Source organism: Gobius niger (genome assembly GCF_951799975.1).
Source record: "Gobius niger genome assembly, chromosome: 13".
Taxonomy (NCBI): Eukaryota; Metazoa; Chordata; class Actinopteri; order Gobiiformes; family Gobiidae; genus Gobius; species Gobius niger.
Window position 1 is genome coordinate 23,689,567 of NC_136864.1, and position 20,457 is coordinate 23,710,023.

General features: G+C 40.9%; 3 protein-coding genes across 4 annotated transcripts in view; 2 read left to right on the plus strand and 1 right to left on the minus strand.

Moving 5' to 3' along the window:
• The window catches only part of efcab14 (EF-hand calcium binding domain 14), a 98,529-nt gene extending 95,699 nt beyond the window's left edge, over positions 1–2,830 (plus strand). Inside the window, exons 7-10 of one of the 2 annotated variants that reach the window (XM_079569190.1) lie at positions 1,103–1,267; positions 1,346–1,430; positions 1,541–1,663; positions 1,863–2,830. In XM_079569190.1, coding sequence (XP_079425316.1) covers positions 1,103–1,267; positions 1,346–1,430; positions 1,541–1,663; positions 1,863–2,035 — 546 coding nt within the window. In that variant the 3' untranslated portion in view covers positions 2,036–2,830. The remainder of the gene's footprint in view (positions 1–1,102; positions 1,268–1,345; positions 1,431–1,540; positions 1,664–1,862) is intronic. The other variant, XM_079569189.1, reaches the window with a different exon arrangement.
• A 524-nt stretch (positions 2,831–3,354) lies between these two features.
• Positions 3,355–4,604, minus strand: znf830 (zinc finger protein 830). Its single transcript, XM_079569193.1, has one exon. The coding sequence runs from the start codon at positions 4,525–4,527 to the stop codon at positions 3,493–3,495; it is 1,035 nt and encodes a 344-aa protein (XP_079425319.1). The 5' UTR covers positions 4,528–4,604; the 3' UTR covers positions 3,355–3,492.
• Positions 4,605–5,852: 1,248 nt separating this feature from the next.
• On the plus strand, positions 5,853–19,809 carry LOC306972216 (ankyrin repeat domain-containing protein 13C-like). The gene is made up of 13 exons (XM_079568763.1): positions 5,853–6,707; positions 8,712–8,753; positions 9,079–9,183; positions 11,968–12,053; positions 12,260–12,305; positions 12,884–12,950; positions 13,072–13,216; positions 13,292–13,423; positions 13,905–14,066; positions 14,215–14,294; positions 15,173–15,271; positions 17,207–17,307; positions 17,756–19,809. The coding sequence occupies exons 1-13, from the start codon at positions 6,341–6,343 to the stop codon at positions 17,884–17,886; spliced, it is 1,563 nt and encodes a 520-aa protein (XP_079424889.1). The 5' UTR covers positions 5,853–6,340; the 3' UTR covers positions 17,887–19,809.
• The last annotated feature ends 648 nt before the right edge of the window (positions 19,810–20,457 follow it).

Sequence of the window (20,457 nt, forward strand, 5' to 3'; positions counted from 1 at the left end):
TTGGAGCAGGGTGTACAAAGTGGAGCCTCAGGTTATTGAGTTAGCGCCAGAGATGGCACTTTTGCAGCAAGTAGGGCTGGGTACCGTTACATTTTATTCCATACCAGTATTTTAATTATACATGGTTTACCATACAGATACCTGGTGGCCTTTGCTCTGCCCAATCCCGTCAGACCCCGGAAACTAAGCAGGGAAGGGCCTGGTCGGTATTTGGATGGGAGACTGTAGTATATAAATACCCAAACTGAAATATTTGTCGTTGAGAACCAGAAAACAGAACGATAATGTTTAGAATATATTCCAGTTTACAAAATCGGGTTGTCTAATGTCAAGAAGAGGGGAGAAAATTGGGAAAATATTACTGATAAAAAAAAATGGCAAAAATTAGGGAAAATAACAAAATTTGAATGAAGGGGAAATGAGACAAACATTCAGAAAGAAATGGGGAATATTTTGGGGGGGAAATTGAGGAAAATGGTGCAAAAAGAAAATTGTGAATAATTTGGGAGGAAAATAGAGAAAATATTAGAATTCAAAAATGGCCAAAAAAAAGAGGAAATAAAATTGGAAAAGAAACTATTGGTGGAAAATGGGGCAAAAATTAGGCAAAGAATATCTGTATACACTATATGTGGCTCTCGATGAAGTTTAATGTTGTATGGTGTTGTATGTCAAAATGTTTTATAAACATGACCTATTTGCGTCCCCTGATATGAGACATGCATTATCAAAACTAAGTCTGATTGTTTTCCTCGTGTCAACTGACTCTTTGCATAACATTCGAATCAGTTTTCAACTGAGCTATGGTTATGTTCACAAATACTGAAAGAAAGTAGGTAAAGGCAACCAAGATTGACTAGTGCCTTTTTTTTTAAACCAGTAAGGGCGGATTCTACATTCCCTACATACCTGCCTTTACCTTTTAAATACAACACAATTCAGTAATGCATTTTTACCTTCCATGATTACCTTTTTGTGCGCTGGTGAACCTCTGCAGTGGCTGTACTTGTCATTTTATAGCCCATCAGAGTCACGATCACCTCCCAGTGTTTGATTATTACAACGTTTAGCATGATTGTTCTGTTCTGTCTTTTGCTCACAGGAACTAACAGATTTAAAAAAGGTCGTGAGTGAAGCCAACAAGACGGAGGAGCTGCACCACACGTGGACCGACGAGCAAATCCACCTGCTGCTGTCCACAGTGGCCGATCTTTCACACAGGCTGTCCTCGGTGGAGAACAGGTCGAGCCAAACGCCCAAGCCAGTCGTAAGAACATGCTTCTTATTATTGCTTTGACTGTTTCTCGCGCATGAGATTTGATTTGGGTGTTGCGTGTAATTACAGGAGGCTCCTTTAGTCATCACTCAAAATCCAGAGGAGGATGAACCTACAGCAACCAAAGCTACACCTCAAGATGTCCATGTGCAGGGTATATTTTCGTTTTCCTTATGCTTTAGTATTGCATTTAGGTTGCGACTCATGCAGCCCAGCTTTGTCCTCTATTCACTCAACATTTTTCTATATATTTTATGCCAACAGCTATGCCTACAGAGCAGCAGGCAAGCCGGCATCCCCGCTTCCTCACTCCGCAGCGCGCCAAGAGAAATGCACAGAAGAGATGTCTGGAGCGGCTGTTCCTGCCTGGCGTCAGTACGTTAAAAGGTGCTTTTTCGCCTGGTTTCTCAACATTGCATCAGAAATAATCAGTGTTATGACATGCAAGTAGAGAAGTGTAATTTATTGTAGTTAAACAAGACAGACTTCCATCGTATTCTGATAAATAAATCATTCATTATTATGGTATTTTTTTGATGTTATGAGCTGTGATTAATGGAGCCTATAAATGTGTTTGTTATTCCAGACCTCGAGGACATCTTCCAGCGTGCGGACGTGCAATCCAGACCACTCTCCTACCAGGACCTGAAGCGAATCTTGGGACTGCAGATCCCCAGCGTTCATACAGTGGCCTGTTTTGACAGTAACGGGGATCACAGGTACTCCCTGGAGGAGCTAAAGACTGCTATGGGCTTGTGAGCTCCCTGACAGCACCAGGACGCAGTGAACAGTGTTGAACGCTACTCCTGACCTCTTTTCTCAGCAGTTGCTGCACTTGGACAAACTGAATATTTATCAAATGGATTGTGGCAAAGTGGCATTGAAGTGCCCTCTGAGTAATCAGTTCGCACCAGGTTATTTCCTCAGATTATGTATGAAAGCAGTACTTCATGATGTACGATTCACTACGGTAAGTATTGTGGACCATTGGATTTTTCATATGGACAACTGGTGCAACTTCCGGACAGTTTTCTTACACCTTTCTTTGACTTTTCTTGATCCTATGTGTATTTTATTTGAGTGTTTAGTAGTGTTTTAGCTGACTACAAATGTGGTAACCCAAACACATCACACCCTGGTCTAAAACACATTATTTATATTGCTCTCCCTTGTGTATATTATATGAATGTTTACAGAAGACTACTACATTTTGTGAGACTCTAGTTTTAGCCTCTCTCTTAACTCCACAATGGAGACGACTTAAAGATGTTTGTACAGTACAGTCAGTTAATTTTTAGATTTATTTGAACCCACAAGCTTTATTAGACGGGACAGAAGAGTGTAGCGTGATTTGTTTTGTTTATTTTCAATAAGGTATTATCAGTTTGTTTTGATTTGTTTTAATGTAAGATTTGAAGGGCTATGAACACTGTGCATCACACAGAACAGAATGGACTTTAAAATGTCGTAAATATACTCTGTAGCAATATATCTTGCAGTAGATTTTAAAACTGCCTGCACCTAGATCACAAAATGTAAAAGGTAGTAGTTAAAGCACTGACCATCACATGTAATAGTTTCTCTCATAATAATGAGCAAACCTATCAACCTTAATTGGTTTAAATGTTATTATCCAGTGTTGGGTTGATGCATTTAAGTAGTTTGTATTTAAAATGCTTTGCATGTTGGCCATCATGTAACATTTATAACCACAACATACTAGACTACTTTGCAGGACAATGGTTAGTTGACCTCAAATTCTAATCAGATTCAATACCTTGACTCTGGGTCTTTGCTGCTTTTGGAAATTGACAATTTGATGAATGTGTTTTTGTGTGAAAACTAATGAATAAATATACTGTTAAAAATGTCTGGTGAAAAGGTTTTCAAGGCACTTTGATACCATGATAAGTGGCTAAGTTTATTATCAATAATTATATGATTATTGAACAGACCTGTTCAGTTTCACATTTTCTGGGCTCTACTTTCTTCTTCCACTATTGAGTTAGATGACAGGTGAATATCAAGCCCCAGTTTGGCTGTGTAACTGTCTAAATGATTTATTTTATTTTGTTACAATAACACTGATTGCGAATCCTCTACCTCACATGGACTGTTGTGTAAAAAATGCCAAAGGGGCCCTTTTCTTTATCAAATATATTTACAGCACACAAGGTGAACCAGTCCCACATGTTATACAAAGGAAGTCTGAGTGTTCATGACAGTGCCCCTTTAGCCCTCCAGTCCTGGGAAATAAGTCCCAGCAGCTCCTCTTCATCCTCCTCCTCCTCCTCCTCTTCCTCTGCAAAAGCGTCCATTTCCATCTTCTCCGCTTTCTTCGACTGTGTTTTCCTCTTTGCCAAATCACGCTTGTCTCTGAGAACTTCAACTCTCCTGTAGCACTCAATTTGTTCATCAATCTCATCTATCTGCCGCTCCAGACGGCCCTCTTCGTCCTCCTCAGCCACGATCGCCTCTGACTTGGTGTTCACCTGCCGCATCTCCTTCTGAAACTCTTCCCACTCCTTGTCCATCTGATCCTTTGGCGCTTCCACGTGGCGCACTTTGGCATCCGTCACCGGGTCGTCAAAGAAGCCCTCTGGTATGGCCTCGGCGGCTTTATCCTTCTTTTCGGTGTTTTTCTCTGGGTTTTCTGCTTTGAGGATGGATCCCGAGTGGGAAATGGCTGGCACGGCTGCTGGGATCGAGCTGTCAAAGAAGTCTGAGGGGAGTCCCGACTCTTGTGCGCTTTGACTGGGTGGGTTTGTAGACCCGGCTTTGTCATTTTCATCTTCTTCATCATCGTCGTCGTCATCGTCATCATACAAGCCGCCTAAAAGACTGGCACCAGCAGGCTTTGGCTGTACAGTGCTGCTAGGTTTCTCAAAGAAGTTTGGAGGCAGCCCGGATGTAGACTGGCTCGCAACGTTCGTCGCTTTAGCCTTTTTAATCACAGCGTCGTCCCCTTCAGTAGTTTTCCTCTTCGCAGCTTGGCCCTGGGGTGCTTGTTTTGCACCTTTGAGCTCGACAACCTTCTCTTTGTGCTGTTTACCGAGGATGTGAGTGGTCCAAAGTAGTTCGGACTTCACCTGCACATTGCACAAGATGCAGCTGAGATGGCCGAGGCTGTTGTATTTGGCAAAGGGAGACTCCACGCGCTTCTTGTCAGACGACTGCCGCTGTTTTTCTCTCATCAAGCGCCGGAGTTCCTCTTGGTTAACTACTTTCTTCCCTTTCTTAGCAGGAGCCATAATTCAAATGTTTTTTTCTATCAGGAGTTAGCTGCAGCTGCTGCCGCTAAAAAATACAGCTTTTCGTCCCATGAAGATGACGTAGTTTTGCACAGTCTCGCGAGACCCAGTAGACCCGTCTTCAAAAAAACAAAACACAAACACACACACACACACACACAGTAGGCCCATCTTCAGAGGTTTTTGGTTTGTTTGGTTGTTTTTTTCACCTTCAGAGATGTGTCCGCTTCCCCATTTGAATGTATTTATTCGTTTTATTTATTTATTTATATTATTATTATTAATCTTATTTTCACATAAATAACTACATGCATTTTGATAACATAATAGAAAGAAATTTAAAGCAGGTGTGGAGTGTGACAGAACAATGGTAGAACAATGGTCCAGTGGTGGAAAGTAACAAAGTAAAAAGTACAAATTATAGGTACTTTTGCTTTATGATGAATACTTTTAACTTTTACTTCACTACATTTTACAGCCTATTTGTACTTTCTACTCCACTAAATCTTTAAATTGGGTTAAAAGTATTTATTTTCAAAGTGACCTCTCTACGATGAACTGGCTTAGTCCCAGTTTAGACTTGGTTTTAGAACTTGTTTAGATCTGGTTTAGACCGAGTTTAATTCCTGTTTTTGACCTGAGTTATCTGGTTTGAACAACAAATACATAACAAATGAAAATATCATTGCAACATCATCAAAGGATCATTACAGTAGATCATCACATAGTATGATGTTTTAATCACCAAATGTTAATGTTAATGTTTTGCCCTGTGGAAGGTGTAGTGTCAGTGCTTGATTTCCTTGTCTTATCATCTGGGCAAATGTACATGTAGGAAAGGTATGGGTATATCAGAGTGTAATATAAAGCTGACATTACAGAATTATGAACGTAACTTCTAATATTTCTTAATATGCCAATTGATTTTATAATTTGATTGCAGACCACATCAATATGCTCTCGCTGAATCAGCCTGCTCAAACTTAATTTTTATTTAAAAGCAGTGTATTTCCATTTCTGAGTGCAATGTACACCTTTGGATCTGTTTGATCTTTCCTGGATACATAATAATAATAATAATAATAATAATAATAATAATAATAATAATAATAATAATAATAATAATAATAATAAAAATAAAAATAAAAATAAAAATAAAAATAAAAATAAAAATAATAATAATCTGTTACGCAAACCAACACTAATAAATATTGTCTCTCAAAATAAATGTCTAAATGTACTAAAATGAGTGTAAACGTGAGTGATTGCGTGACGCTCATACTTCTTGTACCAGCGCATTCGCCGTACCGAACATGGCAGGATGGTTCGCGCATGCGCAGTGTTGTCTCTGAAACAGAAAGGGCAGCGGCGCAGATTGGGCACAGTCGGCCTGAATTTTGCCGCAAAGCGAGGACAAACGGTACAAATTCCCATCATATCGCGGGACAAAGAAGAGAGAAATCGTAAAACAATGTAGCGGCGTATTATTCGGGTTTTACCTATGTGTTCATTTAGTTTGTGTCTGTGTTCTGTTTCGTGTAGCAGTGTTTTCTTTCTCCATCGCCGCACCCACCACATTCATTTTTGTTGTGGGCTAGGTAGCTAACCTCCGCTACTACACCTGATCTCGGTATTGGTGCGTAATAAAGCAGGTGTACGCCTTTACGTTAATAGGAAATAGGAAATATCTTTTGTTTATCTTTGTTATAGTTTATCTCCTCTAAAGATATATCTGTACGTGTTCGCTTTTGACCGCGTTTAAACCCGACATCTTAGTGACTACCAAAAGGATAATAAACGTGCCGCCGCCACCATGACAGGTGAGAAGATCCGCACAGCGCGAAAAGACCACCACAAAGCCAACAAAAATGAAGATATCATGGACACGTACGATGATGCCTCTATTCCCAACGGTACGAGTAACCATTTCAAGTCCAACAAGCTCTTTCAGAAGTCGTACAAAGCGTCGGCACTGCAGCAACAGCAGCAGCTCAACGAGAACAACATCAACGGGAACACGGAGTCGGCGGGCACGGTGGTCAACGACAACAACAAAAACCCCATCATCCTGACCAGCGAGGGCTCAGACTTCCCCGTGCACGAGTGCGTGTTCAAGGGAGACGTCCGCCGCCTGTCCTCCCTCATCAGGACCCACAGCATCACCCAGAAGGATGTGCACGGTCAGTGGGGGTTTCAGTGCTCCATGTGCTCGTTGTATAGCTTAGTTTTTCACTGACAGTTTTCTCATATTCATTGAAATTATTATCATTAGTTTTTTTGTTTTTTTTAAATCCACTATATTACGATTATGCAAGGTACTACATTTCCATTGAAGAGTGCAGAGCCGTGGGAAGATATTTTAGTTAGGGGGCGCTGAGGGACAAAATTTACCCCCAAAATACTTTTTCTGTGCATAAATCCTATTTATTAACCTTAGCTCCCGCCTGAACCGAGAGCTTTTTCTCCAGTTCAGCTTTACCCAGGATTTGTCCTCATTTGAAAGACCTACAAAACTGAATGGATCTTTTTCCTCACATCAGATTTTTTTTCATCACTTTTTTTTGTCACTTTTTCGTCAAATTATTCACATTTTTTTTGTCAAATTCTGATCACTTTTTCGTCCATTTTTTTTCTCAATTTTTCGTCAAATTTTCTCACTTTTTAGTCAAATTTGTGTCACTTTTTCGTCAATGTTTTCTCACTTTTTTTACATTTTCGTCATTGTTTTCGTCTCAGTTTTGTTGCTATTTTCACACCTTTTTTCCAGAAGCTTTTGGACTGGGGTAAAGCTGGAGAAAATGTGCTCGGTTCCGGTGGGAGTTAAGGGGTTAATATTGCCTGCAGTTCACAAACTATCCACTAGGGGGTGCTGCAGCGCCCTTAGCACCCTGGGTTCCCATGGCCTTGGAAGAGTGTATTAGTTGTGCAGTTCATGTTGGATGTTATCTAATACTTTTTTTCCCCTACCATGTTGTTTAATATCTGCTAAGGGGAAGATTTTTTTTTACTTTTTTTACGTAGGCTTTATTCGACTACTGGGAGAAAGTTGTGAAGAGCAGGGAGAGATGGTCAGAAAATTGTCTGGGAGCTGGGACTCAATACCTCAACGCTGAGGAGCCTTAACCTCTAGCCTATCATCTTTATTTAAAGGAATAGGCCACCGTTTTTCCATACTGACATATGTTCTTACCTTAGTTTGGAAGAGTTGATGTTAACTGTCTGGTCTTTGTGCGTGCGCTCAGTCATGCAAATAGACCTAAGATGTTGTTCGCAAATAGGGAAAACGTGGAAGAGCAAGTAACTCACCCCGGTTTGGAGCTATAGGAATATGCTGGGAGAGGCTAAATGCTAACACCATTTGCGTGACTGAGCCCACGCACAAAGACCAGTTAGTTACGCATCAACTCGTCTAAGCTCAGGTAAGAACATATCTCGGTATGTAAAAGCGGTGTTAAAAGCCTGTTCCTTTGAAAATGAGTTAGTAGCCATGGCCTTTCAATGGTCTCCCTGTGTCTGTGAAGGTTTTTTTTTAACCACTAACGCATGTACAATAGGCCCGGGTGAGTGAGTGTGTTTTAGCCCATTGGTTACTATGTTACTACAAAGTAATCAGAGAATTTGCAATTCGGTTTTCACCGGGAAATCGTGCAGGTATAACGTGCACCCATCTTGACTACACTATTTCTGTTCCTTTAAACCGTTTGTGCTTGTATTTGGGTCTATATTAAGCAGAAACTAACATCCCTTTCCCCCATCATATGTTTGAAAGAAATCATCGCAATTTAGTTTAAAGGAAAAGGCCACGGTTTTTCCATACTGAGATATGTTCTTACCTGAGCTTAGACGAGTTCATGCATACCTGTCTGGTCTTTGCCCGTGGAAGAGCATTGTAGCTTCCAACTTCACCCCCGTTTGGAGCCATAGGAATTTGCTGGGAGAGGCCTAATCCTAACAACATCTTTGGTCGTTGTGCGTGACTGAGTGCACGCACAAAGACCAGACAGGTACGCATCAACTCATCTAAGCTCAGGTAAGAACATATCTCAGTATGCAAACACGGTGGCTTGTTCCTTTAAATTGACACTTGTAACCCTTTGTAATAATTGAGATATTACTTAAAAATGAACAACATCCAAACAAAGAGAGAGCCTATTGTCCCTCATGGTGCCGTCCTTCTTTTCCAGGCAACACGCCTCTTCATCTCGCAGTGATGCTGGGACATAGAGGTAGGTGTTTGGTCTTTCAATCTGGTCTGCTCTGGTACAATCTGTCAGATTGGCTGAGATCTATGTTTAATTTTTCATCTGCAATCATGTTTCTTTAAAACGTTAAGCATTCATTTTGAAGCAGAATTTGTATTACATGAATACTTTTAAGTGACGGTGCTTGATGTAAGGGCTAAAAGCTGGATAAAGGAAGTTGCAGCATTTCTGATAAACAATAATGTTGACGATAAACAACAACATCCAGAAACAGATTTATAGACCCTGTATGAAAACTCTCCATTGTGTTTTGAAGTGAAAAGTAATAGTGTCGATGTTTTATTATCAGAGTGTGCCCTTCTGCTCCTGGCCCACAATGCACCTGTCAAAGTGAAAAACGCTCAAGGATGGAGTCCTCTGGCAGAAGCCATCAGCTACGGAGACCGGCAGATGAGTGAGTGCCACTTTAGATGTCTTCAGTTATTTGTTCATATCACTATTGTATTTGATGCTTTTCGCCCTTGTTTGATTGGATATTCATCTTCAAGTCGCGTTAATAAATAAACCACTTTGAAATATTTTGACAAGAGTCGGAGCATCCAAATATTGAATGTTTTAGTAAAACTTTGTGTCAAAATTAATAGCGACGGTGCATTTCCATGGTCCATAGAGTTTCCATTTGTGTTTTGATTGTTTTATAAAGGCTTTATGAGTTCTATATTGGAAGACGGAGGTGATGGAAGAGTGCAAGCTCCCTCCTGATCAGTGTGCAATTTATTTCAAAAGTGTTCATGTGGATCTCATGAACATGTCGTTTTTAAGTGTGAATCCTAGTAAAATCCTCAATTGCTCTATTGTTTTATTATGTTTTCTATATCAGTCCTTTCAAAAGAACATCAGGTCATTAATGCTCCAAATATTTGTCTAATCGTCTTTCTCCAGCAAACAAAATGTCTCTCATAGATTGGACATCACATTGTGCAGTCGTCCAAGCTCATAAAATGTGACCTTGTTGGTTTAGAGACTTATTGCACAGTTTTACTATCAGTCAGCATGAACGGGCATGTGACTGTGTGGAGGACTTTTTAAGGACAATGCAATTACTTTTTCCATGGGATATTTATTTAACTGCAGACCGCTGTGCTATCTGATGATTTGTTTCAGCTAAAAAGCTAGAGGTAGGGATTTTCTCTGCGCTCGTCATCCAGATGGGCTGGAGCAGCGCCTAAACGGAGGCTTATTGTAGAAAGCCCAGAGCTTACAGGCCGCTCACCCAAATGACACGCGAAAGGCACCGGCCTCCCTAATGGTTTTGTCTGTGGCGTTTTCCAAAAGCCGGTACATACCCCTCTCGCCGAAGCGCCTTAGCTCAGGTTTTGTGACAAAGCTGCGGGTCAGCCTTGGCTGCGCTGTGGGCTTGTACAAAATGACCTGCGCGCCTTTTTAGTATGCGACGTGTGGCTTTGCTCCTGCGCTGACAGGCCGGGGACAGGGAGCAGACTGTGGCTCGGAGAAGGTCACATCACTTCAGGACAGGGGGGGAGGGGGGGGACAACGGGACAGGAAGGTCAGCCAGTGAAAAGCCCGGCTCCGTGGCCAAATACACCGCAGTACTCGCACACACACGCACGAGGTTGTACAGTGCAGCCGCCACCTCTCTGCGCTAAGTGCTCAGCAGATGTTGTCCGCGGGAGCAATGAAGCGCCGCCTGCTCCGACTAAAGCAGCGTCAGCTGTTCTCACGCCGTGTCACGACGGTCAGCTGTGCGGCCTCACTCCACTGGACACACAGCACTGTCGCCTTTGTGCTTTCCTCTGTGGAAGTGGAGCTACTTTGTTACATGTGTTTGTGAAATATCTAATCATGATTTTTCATTAGACTCAGTTTATATTTCCAGGAGAATTACCATTTGAGAATGACTGAAATATGAACTACTAAACTTGTACATCCAGAATAAATTTGAAATGTGGGGGTTGAAAGATGAAAGTAACGGCCTCCTTTATTTGAACTTTGGGTATAGATTAGGACATCAGAACAATTACAGGAGAACTTTGTTGTTGACTTGTTTTGACATTTTAGTGCTAGTGAGATAAAATCTTACTTTTGAGCCAGATTAGTGTGGCGCCCCCTTTGACCTTATCTAGTACACTGCATTTGAATTTCGTGCCTGTCAGTGTGTCGTCACACAGTTCATGTGGGAAGAAAAGCAGCAAAGTCTCGCACACGCCTCTGTAGCGAGTTTGAGTTGAGTTGGAATAGCGAGCGAGCGTTTTGGAAGGAGTTCTTGACTGAAAAATAACTGCTGTTTAGTCCCTCTTTGCCACTGCCATGTCTTATGGATCTTTAACTATACCCCATGGTCTACGCCAGGATCTCGCCAGTATTTAAGCCATATATATCCAGCCCATACGCTTGAATAGCAGGCGATTATTGGTGTCGGTGAAATGTGAGCAATAAACTAGACCTTTTCCACCTCCACCTCTGGTGATGAAGGTGCAGAGAAATCCTCCACCTCAAAAGAGCACTCAGTTTTGACGCTGCTGTCACTGTCAATCTCCATATTTACCATTAGCGAGCTGTCACACTGCTTTCACAGCACCAATGCCGATGTCAATCACAGCCCAGACCACGCCCAGCTCTATGCCCCCCTGTTCGTCCCCTCATCAACCGAGCAACGGCCCTTTATCGTTGAAGGCACTGGTGTTTAGTTGAGCTTTAATCATAGTTGAAAGTTCTGATAACAACAAAATAAACTGTTTCCGGTCGGCGTAAAACTTTTTTTTGCATTTGATTCATAGTGATTGACTTGTTGTTCTTGTCGTAAATATTTCCCTCGTTTATAAACTATCATGTATTATCTAAAATGTGTTGTAAACTAGGGCTGCATGATTTTGGTGGAAAAAGACAATTTTTTGTCTGATTAGAATTTCAATTTATGTTTGAAAGTTTAAATTCGGTTTACAGCACACATTTTTAGGTTATATAAATCCTCATTATGTTACCAAAGTGTTTTCTGTTTTTTTGCGATTTGCTAATTGTGTCCTGTAGAAGAGTACATTTGATTCGGTTGAGTGAGTGTTGCCCAACTATGATTTGAATCTTGGAAAAAGACTCAAAGCGCCTTCAGAAAGCTCACACAAAGCTCCTTTTATTCCCAAATTGTGCAGCCCTCGTATAAATAGACATTCTGGTTTGAAATAGTCCGTCCCTGTGGCGTCACCTTGTGTTCTTTCTGCAGTCACGGCGATCCTGCGCAAACTGAAGCAGCAGTCCAGAGAGAGCGTGGAGGATAAAAGGCCTAAATTACTGAAGGCTCTGCGAGAGGTGAGCTCACAGCGGCTTTCACTTAAGACCGCTCCACTCCCCGCTGCCAATGTATTAAAGCTTAATTATTCCTGCGCTCCCTGGTCCCCCGTATGCAAATGTGCGCCGCATGCTTTTAAATACATGTGTGTGTGTTACATGTTAAAAGCTTCACTGAATCCTACTGTGCAGCTGAGCCGTGAACTTCTAATGTGTTTGTTTTACAGCTCGGGGACTTTTACCTGGAGTTGCATTGGGACTTTCAGAGCTGGGGTAAGTTTATTTTATGTCTTTTTCTTTTTTTTTATCTTTAAAGGGACAATATGGAGTTTAAAAATGTTACAATTATGTATTTTCTTCCACCTTCATGTTGAGCTCAGACCTGTTCACTACAAATGCCTTTAAAATCCTGCACTGTCACCCTAAAAGTTGTTACTTCGGGTCCGAATTGCCGTCATGCACGAGCTTAATATAAAACCTGCAGTTACACGTATGACCTGAGGTGGCAGTAGTGAGTATAAAATGGCCAACTTGCATCTAGCCCCTTTAAGGCGAGACATGGCAGGTGAAAACATAAAAAAAAAAGCAAACTCACACCTTAGTTATGACGTTTGGTCGTAATGCTGCCTAGTCTCTCCCTCACATGTTCATTCACAAATGTTTGGTATCCACGTGTTGTAGGAAAGGCGACATTGTGATCCAAATATGGTCATTCTTGCTCTTGTCTATTGGAAATATCTGTGTTTTCTTTTATTTATACCAGTAATCTACAGCAAATGTTTCAAATTGATGAAAGAGTAACACATTATCAGTGCAGGAATGTAAAAAGCTAAATGTCTTTTGTGTTCCAGTGCCTTTGCTGTCCCGGATGCTGCCTTCTGACGCTTGTAAAATCTACAAGCAGGGAACCAATATCAGGTGAGATTTGAAAACATTTGAGAGACTGTGTTACTCAACTTCAGACCGAACGATGACCTTGAGGAAAAAATCTGATCGTACAATTACATCAAATACTGTACTTGCCTCTTTCGCGGTTTAGACTTGACACTACGCTGATAGACTTCAACGATATGAAATGCCAACGCGGGGACCTCAGCTTCATTTTCGACGGCGACGCGACTCCGTCTCGGTCGTTTGTGGTTCTGGACAACGAGGCGAAAGTGTACCAAAGAATACACCACGAGGTACGCAGGACTCCGTCGCTCTGGCAGATGTTTTTTTTTTACATTGGGTTTGTATGAACTGTTGCGCGTCCGCAGGAGTCTGAAATGGAGACGGAGGAAGAGGTGGATATTCTCATGAGCAGCGACGTCTACTCTGCCACTCTGTCCACAAAGTCCATCACATTCTCCCGCAGTCAAATCGGCTGGCTCTTCAGAGAGGATAAAACGGTATTTTCTTTTCCCTCATAATCATGTCCGTAATCTACAGCAAAAGTTTCAGACAAGTATCCTTTTGGTTTCACCTGCTGCTGTGTCTCGCCTTAATGGGTGGGCTCGGCACAATGTTTTTGCGGTCGCCAGACTCCATTTGAAGTGAATAGATCTTTTTTTACCCTGGTTTCTGTGAAGCAGAGAACACAGGTGTAAGTCATAAAAGCAATTACGCAGCAGCTGGAACCGGTAACAATAATGACTGTTTAATCGTTGCAGGAAGTCTTGTAAACGGTCAGGGAACATTAAAAATCCATGTTTGGGTAAATACACTCTGCATCTCATCTGAGAATAAAGCTGCATTAGCGTGGGTCGTGCATCATGCTCTAGAGAGACTACTTAATGACTACATTTATTATGAATCGTTAGGAAAAAAAAGACCCCGGGCTTCCATTTGTTTGTCGATATGTTTCTGACGCGCCGCTGTATCTGTGCAAAGGAGCGCGTGGGGAACTTCCTGGCCGACTTCTACTCGGTGAACGGTCTGGTGCTGGAGTCGAGGAAGCGGCGCGAGCACCTGAGCGAGGAGGACATTCTGAGGAACAAGGCCATCATGGAGAGCCTGAGCAAAGGGGGCAGCATCGGAGAGCAGAACTTTGAGGTGAGGCTTAAGCCGACTGGAGGAACACTTTAGCAGAAGAATATTTTGTTCATTTTCCATTGAGACATTGCTATAATTAAAACAAAAAGGTCTAGTAAAGATGAAAAGCGCATTATCGTTAAAGTTGGCTTCTTTCTAACTCTTGCAGCCTGTGAAGAGACAGTCCCTCTCTGCACCAGCCCCTAACACCATTTCCTGGGAGGAATACATTACCGCGGAGCATGGAAAGTATGTGTAATCCTAATTGTGTACTGTTGATACATTGTTCCTGATGGTTAAAACAGAACATGGTCTCCTAAAGTACAATAAATACATCTGTTTGACTCATCCCCCCCAACAATTGTGCACACAACGTTCAGGGAGTATCACAAACAAGACCAAATCTGCTAAAACTTCATGTGAATTAAAAGCAATATAGATCACCTCCTGCAGTACAAAAAGTAAATGTGAAGCATTGGCTTAAATGACTTGGAATTGAGGAAATGTATCTCGTTTTGAGTGTTTTTTTTACTCATTTAGAGTTTCCCCCTGGTCTGACCAAGTTTACTTTGGTAGTTTGATGACATTTCAGACTAGTTTTAAGGTAATCTTGCTTGAAATAACAAAGTAAAACTGCCAATGGGATAAGACCAATTTTCTTATCCCATTGGCAAGGAAAATTACCAGAATAAAAGAATAAAGATATTGAAACAAGTCAAAAACATCTCAGAACAAATGAAATAATCTAGGTCAAATGCTCAACTTCATTTTAGTCAAAACAACTGAGATATTTGAACTAGTTACTTTTTGCAGTGTGCACTTAAACCACTGCTTAACTTCCACTATAATACTTTACATAACGGTGTAAATTCTCAGTCATCCAGGTGGTTAATGCAATACAACAGCTGGACTGAAACACAATCCTAACGTTTCATATAAACTTGACGTTAGTGTTTTTTTTTTTTTTGCCTAGATCTATTGTGATGCCTGTGATGTCACATGGGAGGGTACTTTCTGTTCAATGCAGTTATGATATAATGTGGTGCTGTAGAAGTTCAAACATGCTGACAGTAAGGTTTATATATTATGAAAAGCCGGCGTCTTCATCTGTGCATCTCCCCCTTCAGGCCGCCTCATCTGGGGAGAGAGCTCGTATGCAAGGAAAGCAAGAAGAACTTCAAAGCCACGGTGGCCATGAGCCAGGATTTCCCTTTGGGCATTGAGTCGTGAGTACAGCCCACTTTCCTCACATCGTTTGGGTTACAGGAATAAACTTGAACTGGCACTGCGTTTTTGAACTCAAGATGAAAGATACTTTTGTCCCACAGCGCCTTCGTTTACAGTCACTTAGACTAGCATTGGGGACTTCAGGCCTTCGCTGCTCTACCTAGCAATGGGGTTTCATCTACCAGTCCATCTATAGTTTCCGATTAGACGTTTCAGATACAGAATCGGATTGTAAGCCACGCACATTTAAAAAAAAAAAAATCTGCTTGTTTAGTGGTATCCAGACAATAAAGACAACAAAGGGAACTTAATAGGATTATATAGGACGGTCAAAGGTTTAAATTGTATTCATTATAATCAGTACTCTTGTGGGTACCAATACTGGATAACAAGTATCTGTACTACATGCGTAAAATTAAATATACTTGAGCATGACTTACAGTATTTTCCGGACTACAAGTCGCTCCGGAGTATAAAAAATGCATAATTAAGAAGAAAAAAACATATGTAAGTCGCACCAGCCTTGGCAACTACCTGGACACAGAGGCGTTACTGCACCGTTTACAAGCCTCTCCCGGCAGCACGTTATTCAAGCTCTCATTTATATTTCTCGCTCACTCCAAACTTTCTTTCTGCTGCTTTACCGTTTTTTAAATCTTGAGTGGTTCAGGGGTAGCAGATGCTGGTACACAAGCCTAGAGTGCCCTCTAGCTAGGGCGGGAAGATATGGACCAAAACTCATATGAATGTCGATATACGGTATATATCGCTATGTTTTTTCTGCAAAGTGAGAGCTGTGAAATGAAATGTTAAGTCAAAGCCAAATACGAGTAGCTTTATTGAAAACTCACTATAAAATGTAAACATAAACACTGTATAACAAATCTCCGTAAGGGGCACATTTAAATAAAGTAATATCTTAAATTGAAATAGCCTTTGAAATATAGGTCAATTTTTATTCTAAGGGCAGCATTTTTATATATAAAGAGATAACAAAACAAAGTGCTCAGTTTAAGATAAACTTGTTTAAAAATCAGCTTGAGATTACCCGTTTCTTTTTATTAGCTTATCTAAATTTGAAATATCCTGATATACGCGATATGGTCTAATTCCATATCTCATCAATATATCTTAAATATCGATATATCGCCCAGCCCTACCTCTAGCCACTGTCGGTGTGAAAATAACAAATGTGTGAAATTATATATGTTGATATATGTCGCACCCCCAGCCAAACTATAAAAGGTGTGACTTATAGTCCGGAAAATACAGTATCTTTATTTTGCGCCCGTCACAGCCGCATAGTATTGGACCGATCGATTCATTTCGTGTGACTGGAGCTGCACGTTTATCCCGTTTGTCCTAAAAGATGGGTGAAGTGTTTTGCCAAAACTCGTGGTTGGAGCTGGGATCGAAACCGCCAAACAAATTCTACGCTTTGTAACACTCGAGTCGGAGGCTGGTTTCAAATTCAGATGGAGTGTGTAAAAGTTTACGGGGGCTGTTTGATGAAATGCCTGTCATGTTCGGAGGCAGCGGTGTAAAATATGAGCAGAGCATAATGCAGTTAAGTGCCTTTATCTCTTCCTCTGAACTAATGCGTGCCGGCTCCGCGGGCCCGGCCTAAACACGCTTAATGGCTTTTTAATGCGATTCTTCTCCCTCTTTCGTTTTGACAAAATACGCCTCGATACTTTCGCCTCCTACAATGTTACATTTCACTTTAATAAATGGCCACCGCGATTAAAACTGCATTTGTCTTGTGCAATATATTTTAGAAGATAACAAAAAGCCTACATGTTCATTCAGCGTCAGACTCTATCTCCAGAGAAAGGAAATGGAAAAATATCCCGTTTTTGTGGTGGGACAAAACACTGTCCAATAGTTCTTATGCGAATATTGATGTTATTTTTTTTTTATTCTTTGTGTTTTAGGTTGTTGAACGTGTTGGAGGTCGTTGCCCCGTTCAAGCACTTCAACAAGCTCCGAGAGTTTGTCCAGATGAAACTTCCTCCGGGGTTTCCGGTCAAACTTGGTGCGTGTCAAAGGAGAACATCCACACATGTGCAGGCAGTTTGGTTTAACCTCTTAACCCCCGCCTTAACTGAGTGTATTTTCTCCAGTCCAGCTTCTATCTAAAAGGTTACAGCCTATAGACCAGTGTAATTCCTCATTTGAAAACCAAGACCTCCTTTTTGTCATTTTTTTCAAGAAGCTTTTAGATTTGGGTAGCACCAAACTAGAAAAAATGTGCTCTGTTCAGGTGGGGGTTAACAGGTTCAATGTTTTTTTTCTGTAATGAATGTGCTCATGATGCACCAAATGATCGAAAAGCTGAACCAAAACCCCACTGTAGAAGAACATGTATTAGTCTTTTCAAATACTCAAAAAAATCTGATTATTTGAGGTTTTATTTTGTTGTTTGCAAGCTTTTCAACTCTACCCTGATATCTTCTCATCTCTCTTCCTTCCCTTTCCTCCAGACATCCCGGTTTTCCCCACCATCACGGCCACCGTTACTTTCCAGGAGTTCCGCTACGACGAATTTGACGAGTCCATCTTCTTCATCCCTCCGGAGTACAAGGAGGACCCCTGTCGCTTCCCTGACCTCTGACCTGTTCTCTGAACCAGCAAATCCTATCTGCGGCAAGGGGGAAAAACTTCCAAAATCTGTGTTCATTTTCATATTATATCTCTATATCAATATATGTATGTTTCAAAAGGGAACTGGTCAGTGATCAGTTGCGTTTTCATTTTTGATGGATCCAAAGCAAGTCAATGCAAATCCGAGTGCCATCTTGTCCATGTTTGTGGGCCGCACGTAAAGGTTCTATATTATTCGTTATTCCGACTTTTTGGAGCGTCTGGAAGACTCCCCTCGGACTTGACATGTTTTAAAATGTAGCTATACACAATGCCAGCAGAGGGCGCCAATCTGCTTCTTGTGCTGCAACGGAAAGGGAAGACTATAAAACTCAGGAGCTTCGTGGATTCCTCTGTGTGACGTACGCCGGAGTGTGGGCTGGCGTTTGAGAGCGAGAGAGGGAGACGGACTAAATATGCAAGATTTCTGAAACATGCACGAACGTTTTTGGTGAGGATATAACACAACGTGGTTAAAAGAGAGAGGGCAAAAAAAAGTCGGATTTGCGTAATATAGGCCATGAAAAGAAACGAGTGGTAGCTTTTTCATCGTACTTGCAAGTGAACGGCCGGTCGTCTGTTCTGTGCTGCTGGACTTTTTTCATTTACCTTCTATTATAATAATTATATCAAGTGAAACTATTGAGACTGCTATGATGTTTGAATTCTCACTTTTGAGATTGCACTGATGGTCACCTGTAAATAAGTCATCTCAGCGCGTAGAGCATTAAGAATAATACTGAAGAGTGGTATTGTGTAAAAACAAAGGGACGGTATGGGGATGTATGGGGAATATGTATGTCCTGTCAAATGAAGGCAGCTCGATTTTGGCTTTTTTTGATGAACTGTTGGTGGAAAAACGATCGCACTTTGATGTTAGAAAACTATGTAAAAGGGTAAACATGGTGTTATGAGTGCAAGGGGTTTTAGACGAGAAGAACCGCCTGTCGTGGTGCTTCTAAATGTGTAAATACTACACTGATCAATTCTGGAACTTGTACTTTAAAGCTTAAGTTTGGGAGAGGAGGACATTTTGGAAGTAGATGGGGTGATGTCTGTCCTGAAACATGGTAACTAAGGGTAATCATGCTTTCTGCAGCTCTGCCTCCGTGTTACCAAGAAAACCCCAATCATGTTTACTCGTTATTTAAAGTCTTAATACGTTGTTAAGAGTAGTGATTGTCATGTTACCAGGAAAGTAGTAAATATGTCCTGTTTCTATCACATTACCGTGCTAATAATCGTGCTGTGAAGTTTCCTGTCAAGGGAGAGTCTCTTCCCCATACAGCTTCAAACCCAACACTACCACTTGAATATTGTTTATAAATAATGTATGATAAAATTCTATGGTATACTCGATGGAGTAAACACACTGTGTAGCAATACATTTCCAGAACTTCAGAATGTTTTTACACCGCTGGGACAAGGTTTAGCATAAAACGCATTGCTAACAGTCGAATATCCATGCCTTTCCCCCGTGCAGGGTGCAATCTCTTGTATCTTCAGGTTAGCTCATCTTACCTCTGTGTTGTGCAAATATGATGTGAGTGAACAGTACTGTAAACGAGCTGTTGTGTGTTTGTAATGGAGAGAACGTCTTTGGGATATCAGGTCAACTATACTTGGTTTATAACTGCACTGATATAAAGGCATGCCATGGCTACACAGGCCTAAAAGGATCACACATGCATCTTTAAGCTAAATACTATATTCTTTGTTATTATCTAAAGAGCAACTGTAACACTAACACTTTGAAACAGATTTCTAGTGCTTATATTAAAGCTCCCCCTCGATGGTAGCTACTTTTTGTAATCCAGGGAGAGTCCAAGCTGTGAAGTTGAAATTTGCTGGATATTTCAAAGCTGTCAAAAACAAAACAAAAAAAGGGAGAAAAGATTCCAATCCACTTAGTTGTCTCCGGCTTTCTGCAACCCATACCTATTTCACATCCCTTTAAATAAAGCACCAGCATCATGTTTCAACTCAAATGCTCGTCTGTCTTGTTTTGTTTTTTGTCATGTCACAAAACTCCAGAAAAAATCTAGAACAAACTGTCAAGAGGAGAGAGAACATAATTTCATTTAATTTATTTGAATGGAACAGTGCACATTACTGAACAGACAACTAGTGCTGTAAATATGCCGGATTTAGGTCAAGGCTAATTTCTATCCGCAGTCCCAGTAAAAACTTAGACAAGAATATACAAAACATAGAACACATCAGCCAAAACACGCAAACTCAAGGCTGGACCGACAACTTTTGACCAAACTTTGGAGTGAGAGTTTGTTGCCTTTGAGCTGGACAAATCTCACAAATATATCTCATTTATATTCAAAAATAAATGGAACACGTCATTGAAAAATATAGATATTTAAAGGATTATGCTGTATTTTAAGAGCATTTTTTATTTGAGTAGAATATTACATTTATGCTAATGTTATGATTAGAAGCTCAATATAATATATAAAACAGAAGGAAAGATTTACAGTAAGGGCAGACAGTATTATAGACGAGACTGTCTTAAATTAAAAATGTCAGATTA

Excerpts from the sequence above, each read along its gene's own strand:
- znf830 (XM_079569193.1), bottom strand. The coding sequence starts at position 4,527 with ATGGCTCCTGCTAAGAAAGGGAAGAAAGTAGTTAACCAAGAGGAACTC.
- LOC306972216 (XM_079568763.1), top strand. The coding sequence starts at position 6,341 with ATGACAGGTGAGAAGATCCGCACAGCGCGAAAAGACCACCACAAAGCC. Across the intron at positions 9,184-11,967 it reads CTACGGAGACCGGCAGATGA|TCACGGCGATCCTGCGCAAA; the intron begins GTGAGTGCCACT and ends TTCTTTCTGCAG. Across the intron at positions 14,295-15,172 it reads ATTACCGCGGAGCATGGAAA|GCCGCCTCATCTGGGGAGAG; the intron begins GTATGTGTAATC and ends CTCCCCCTTCAG.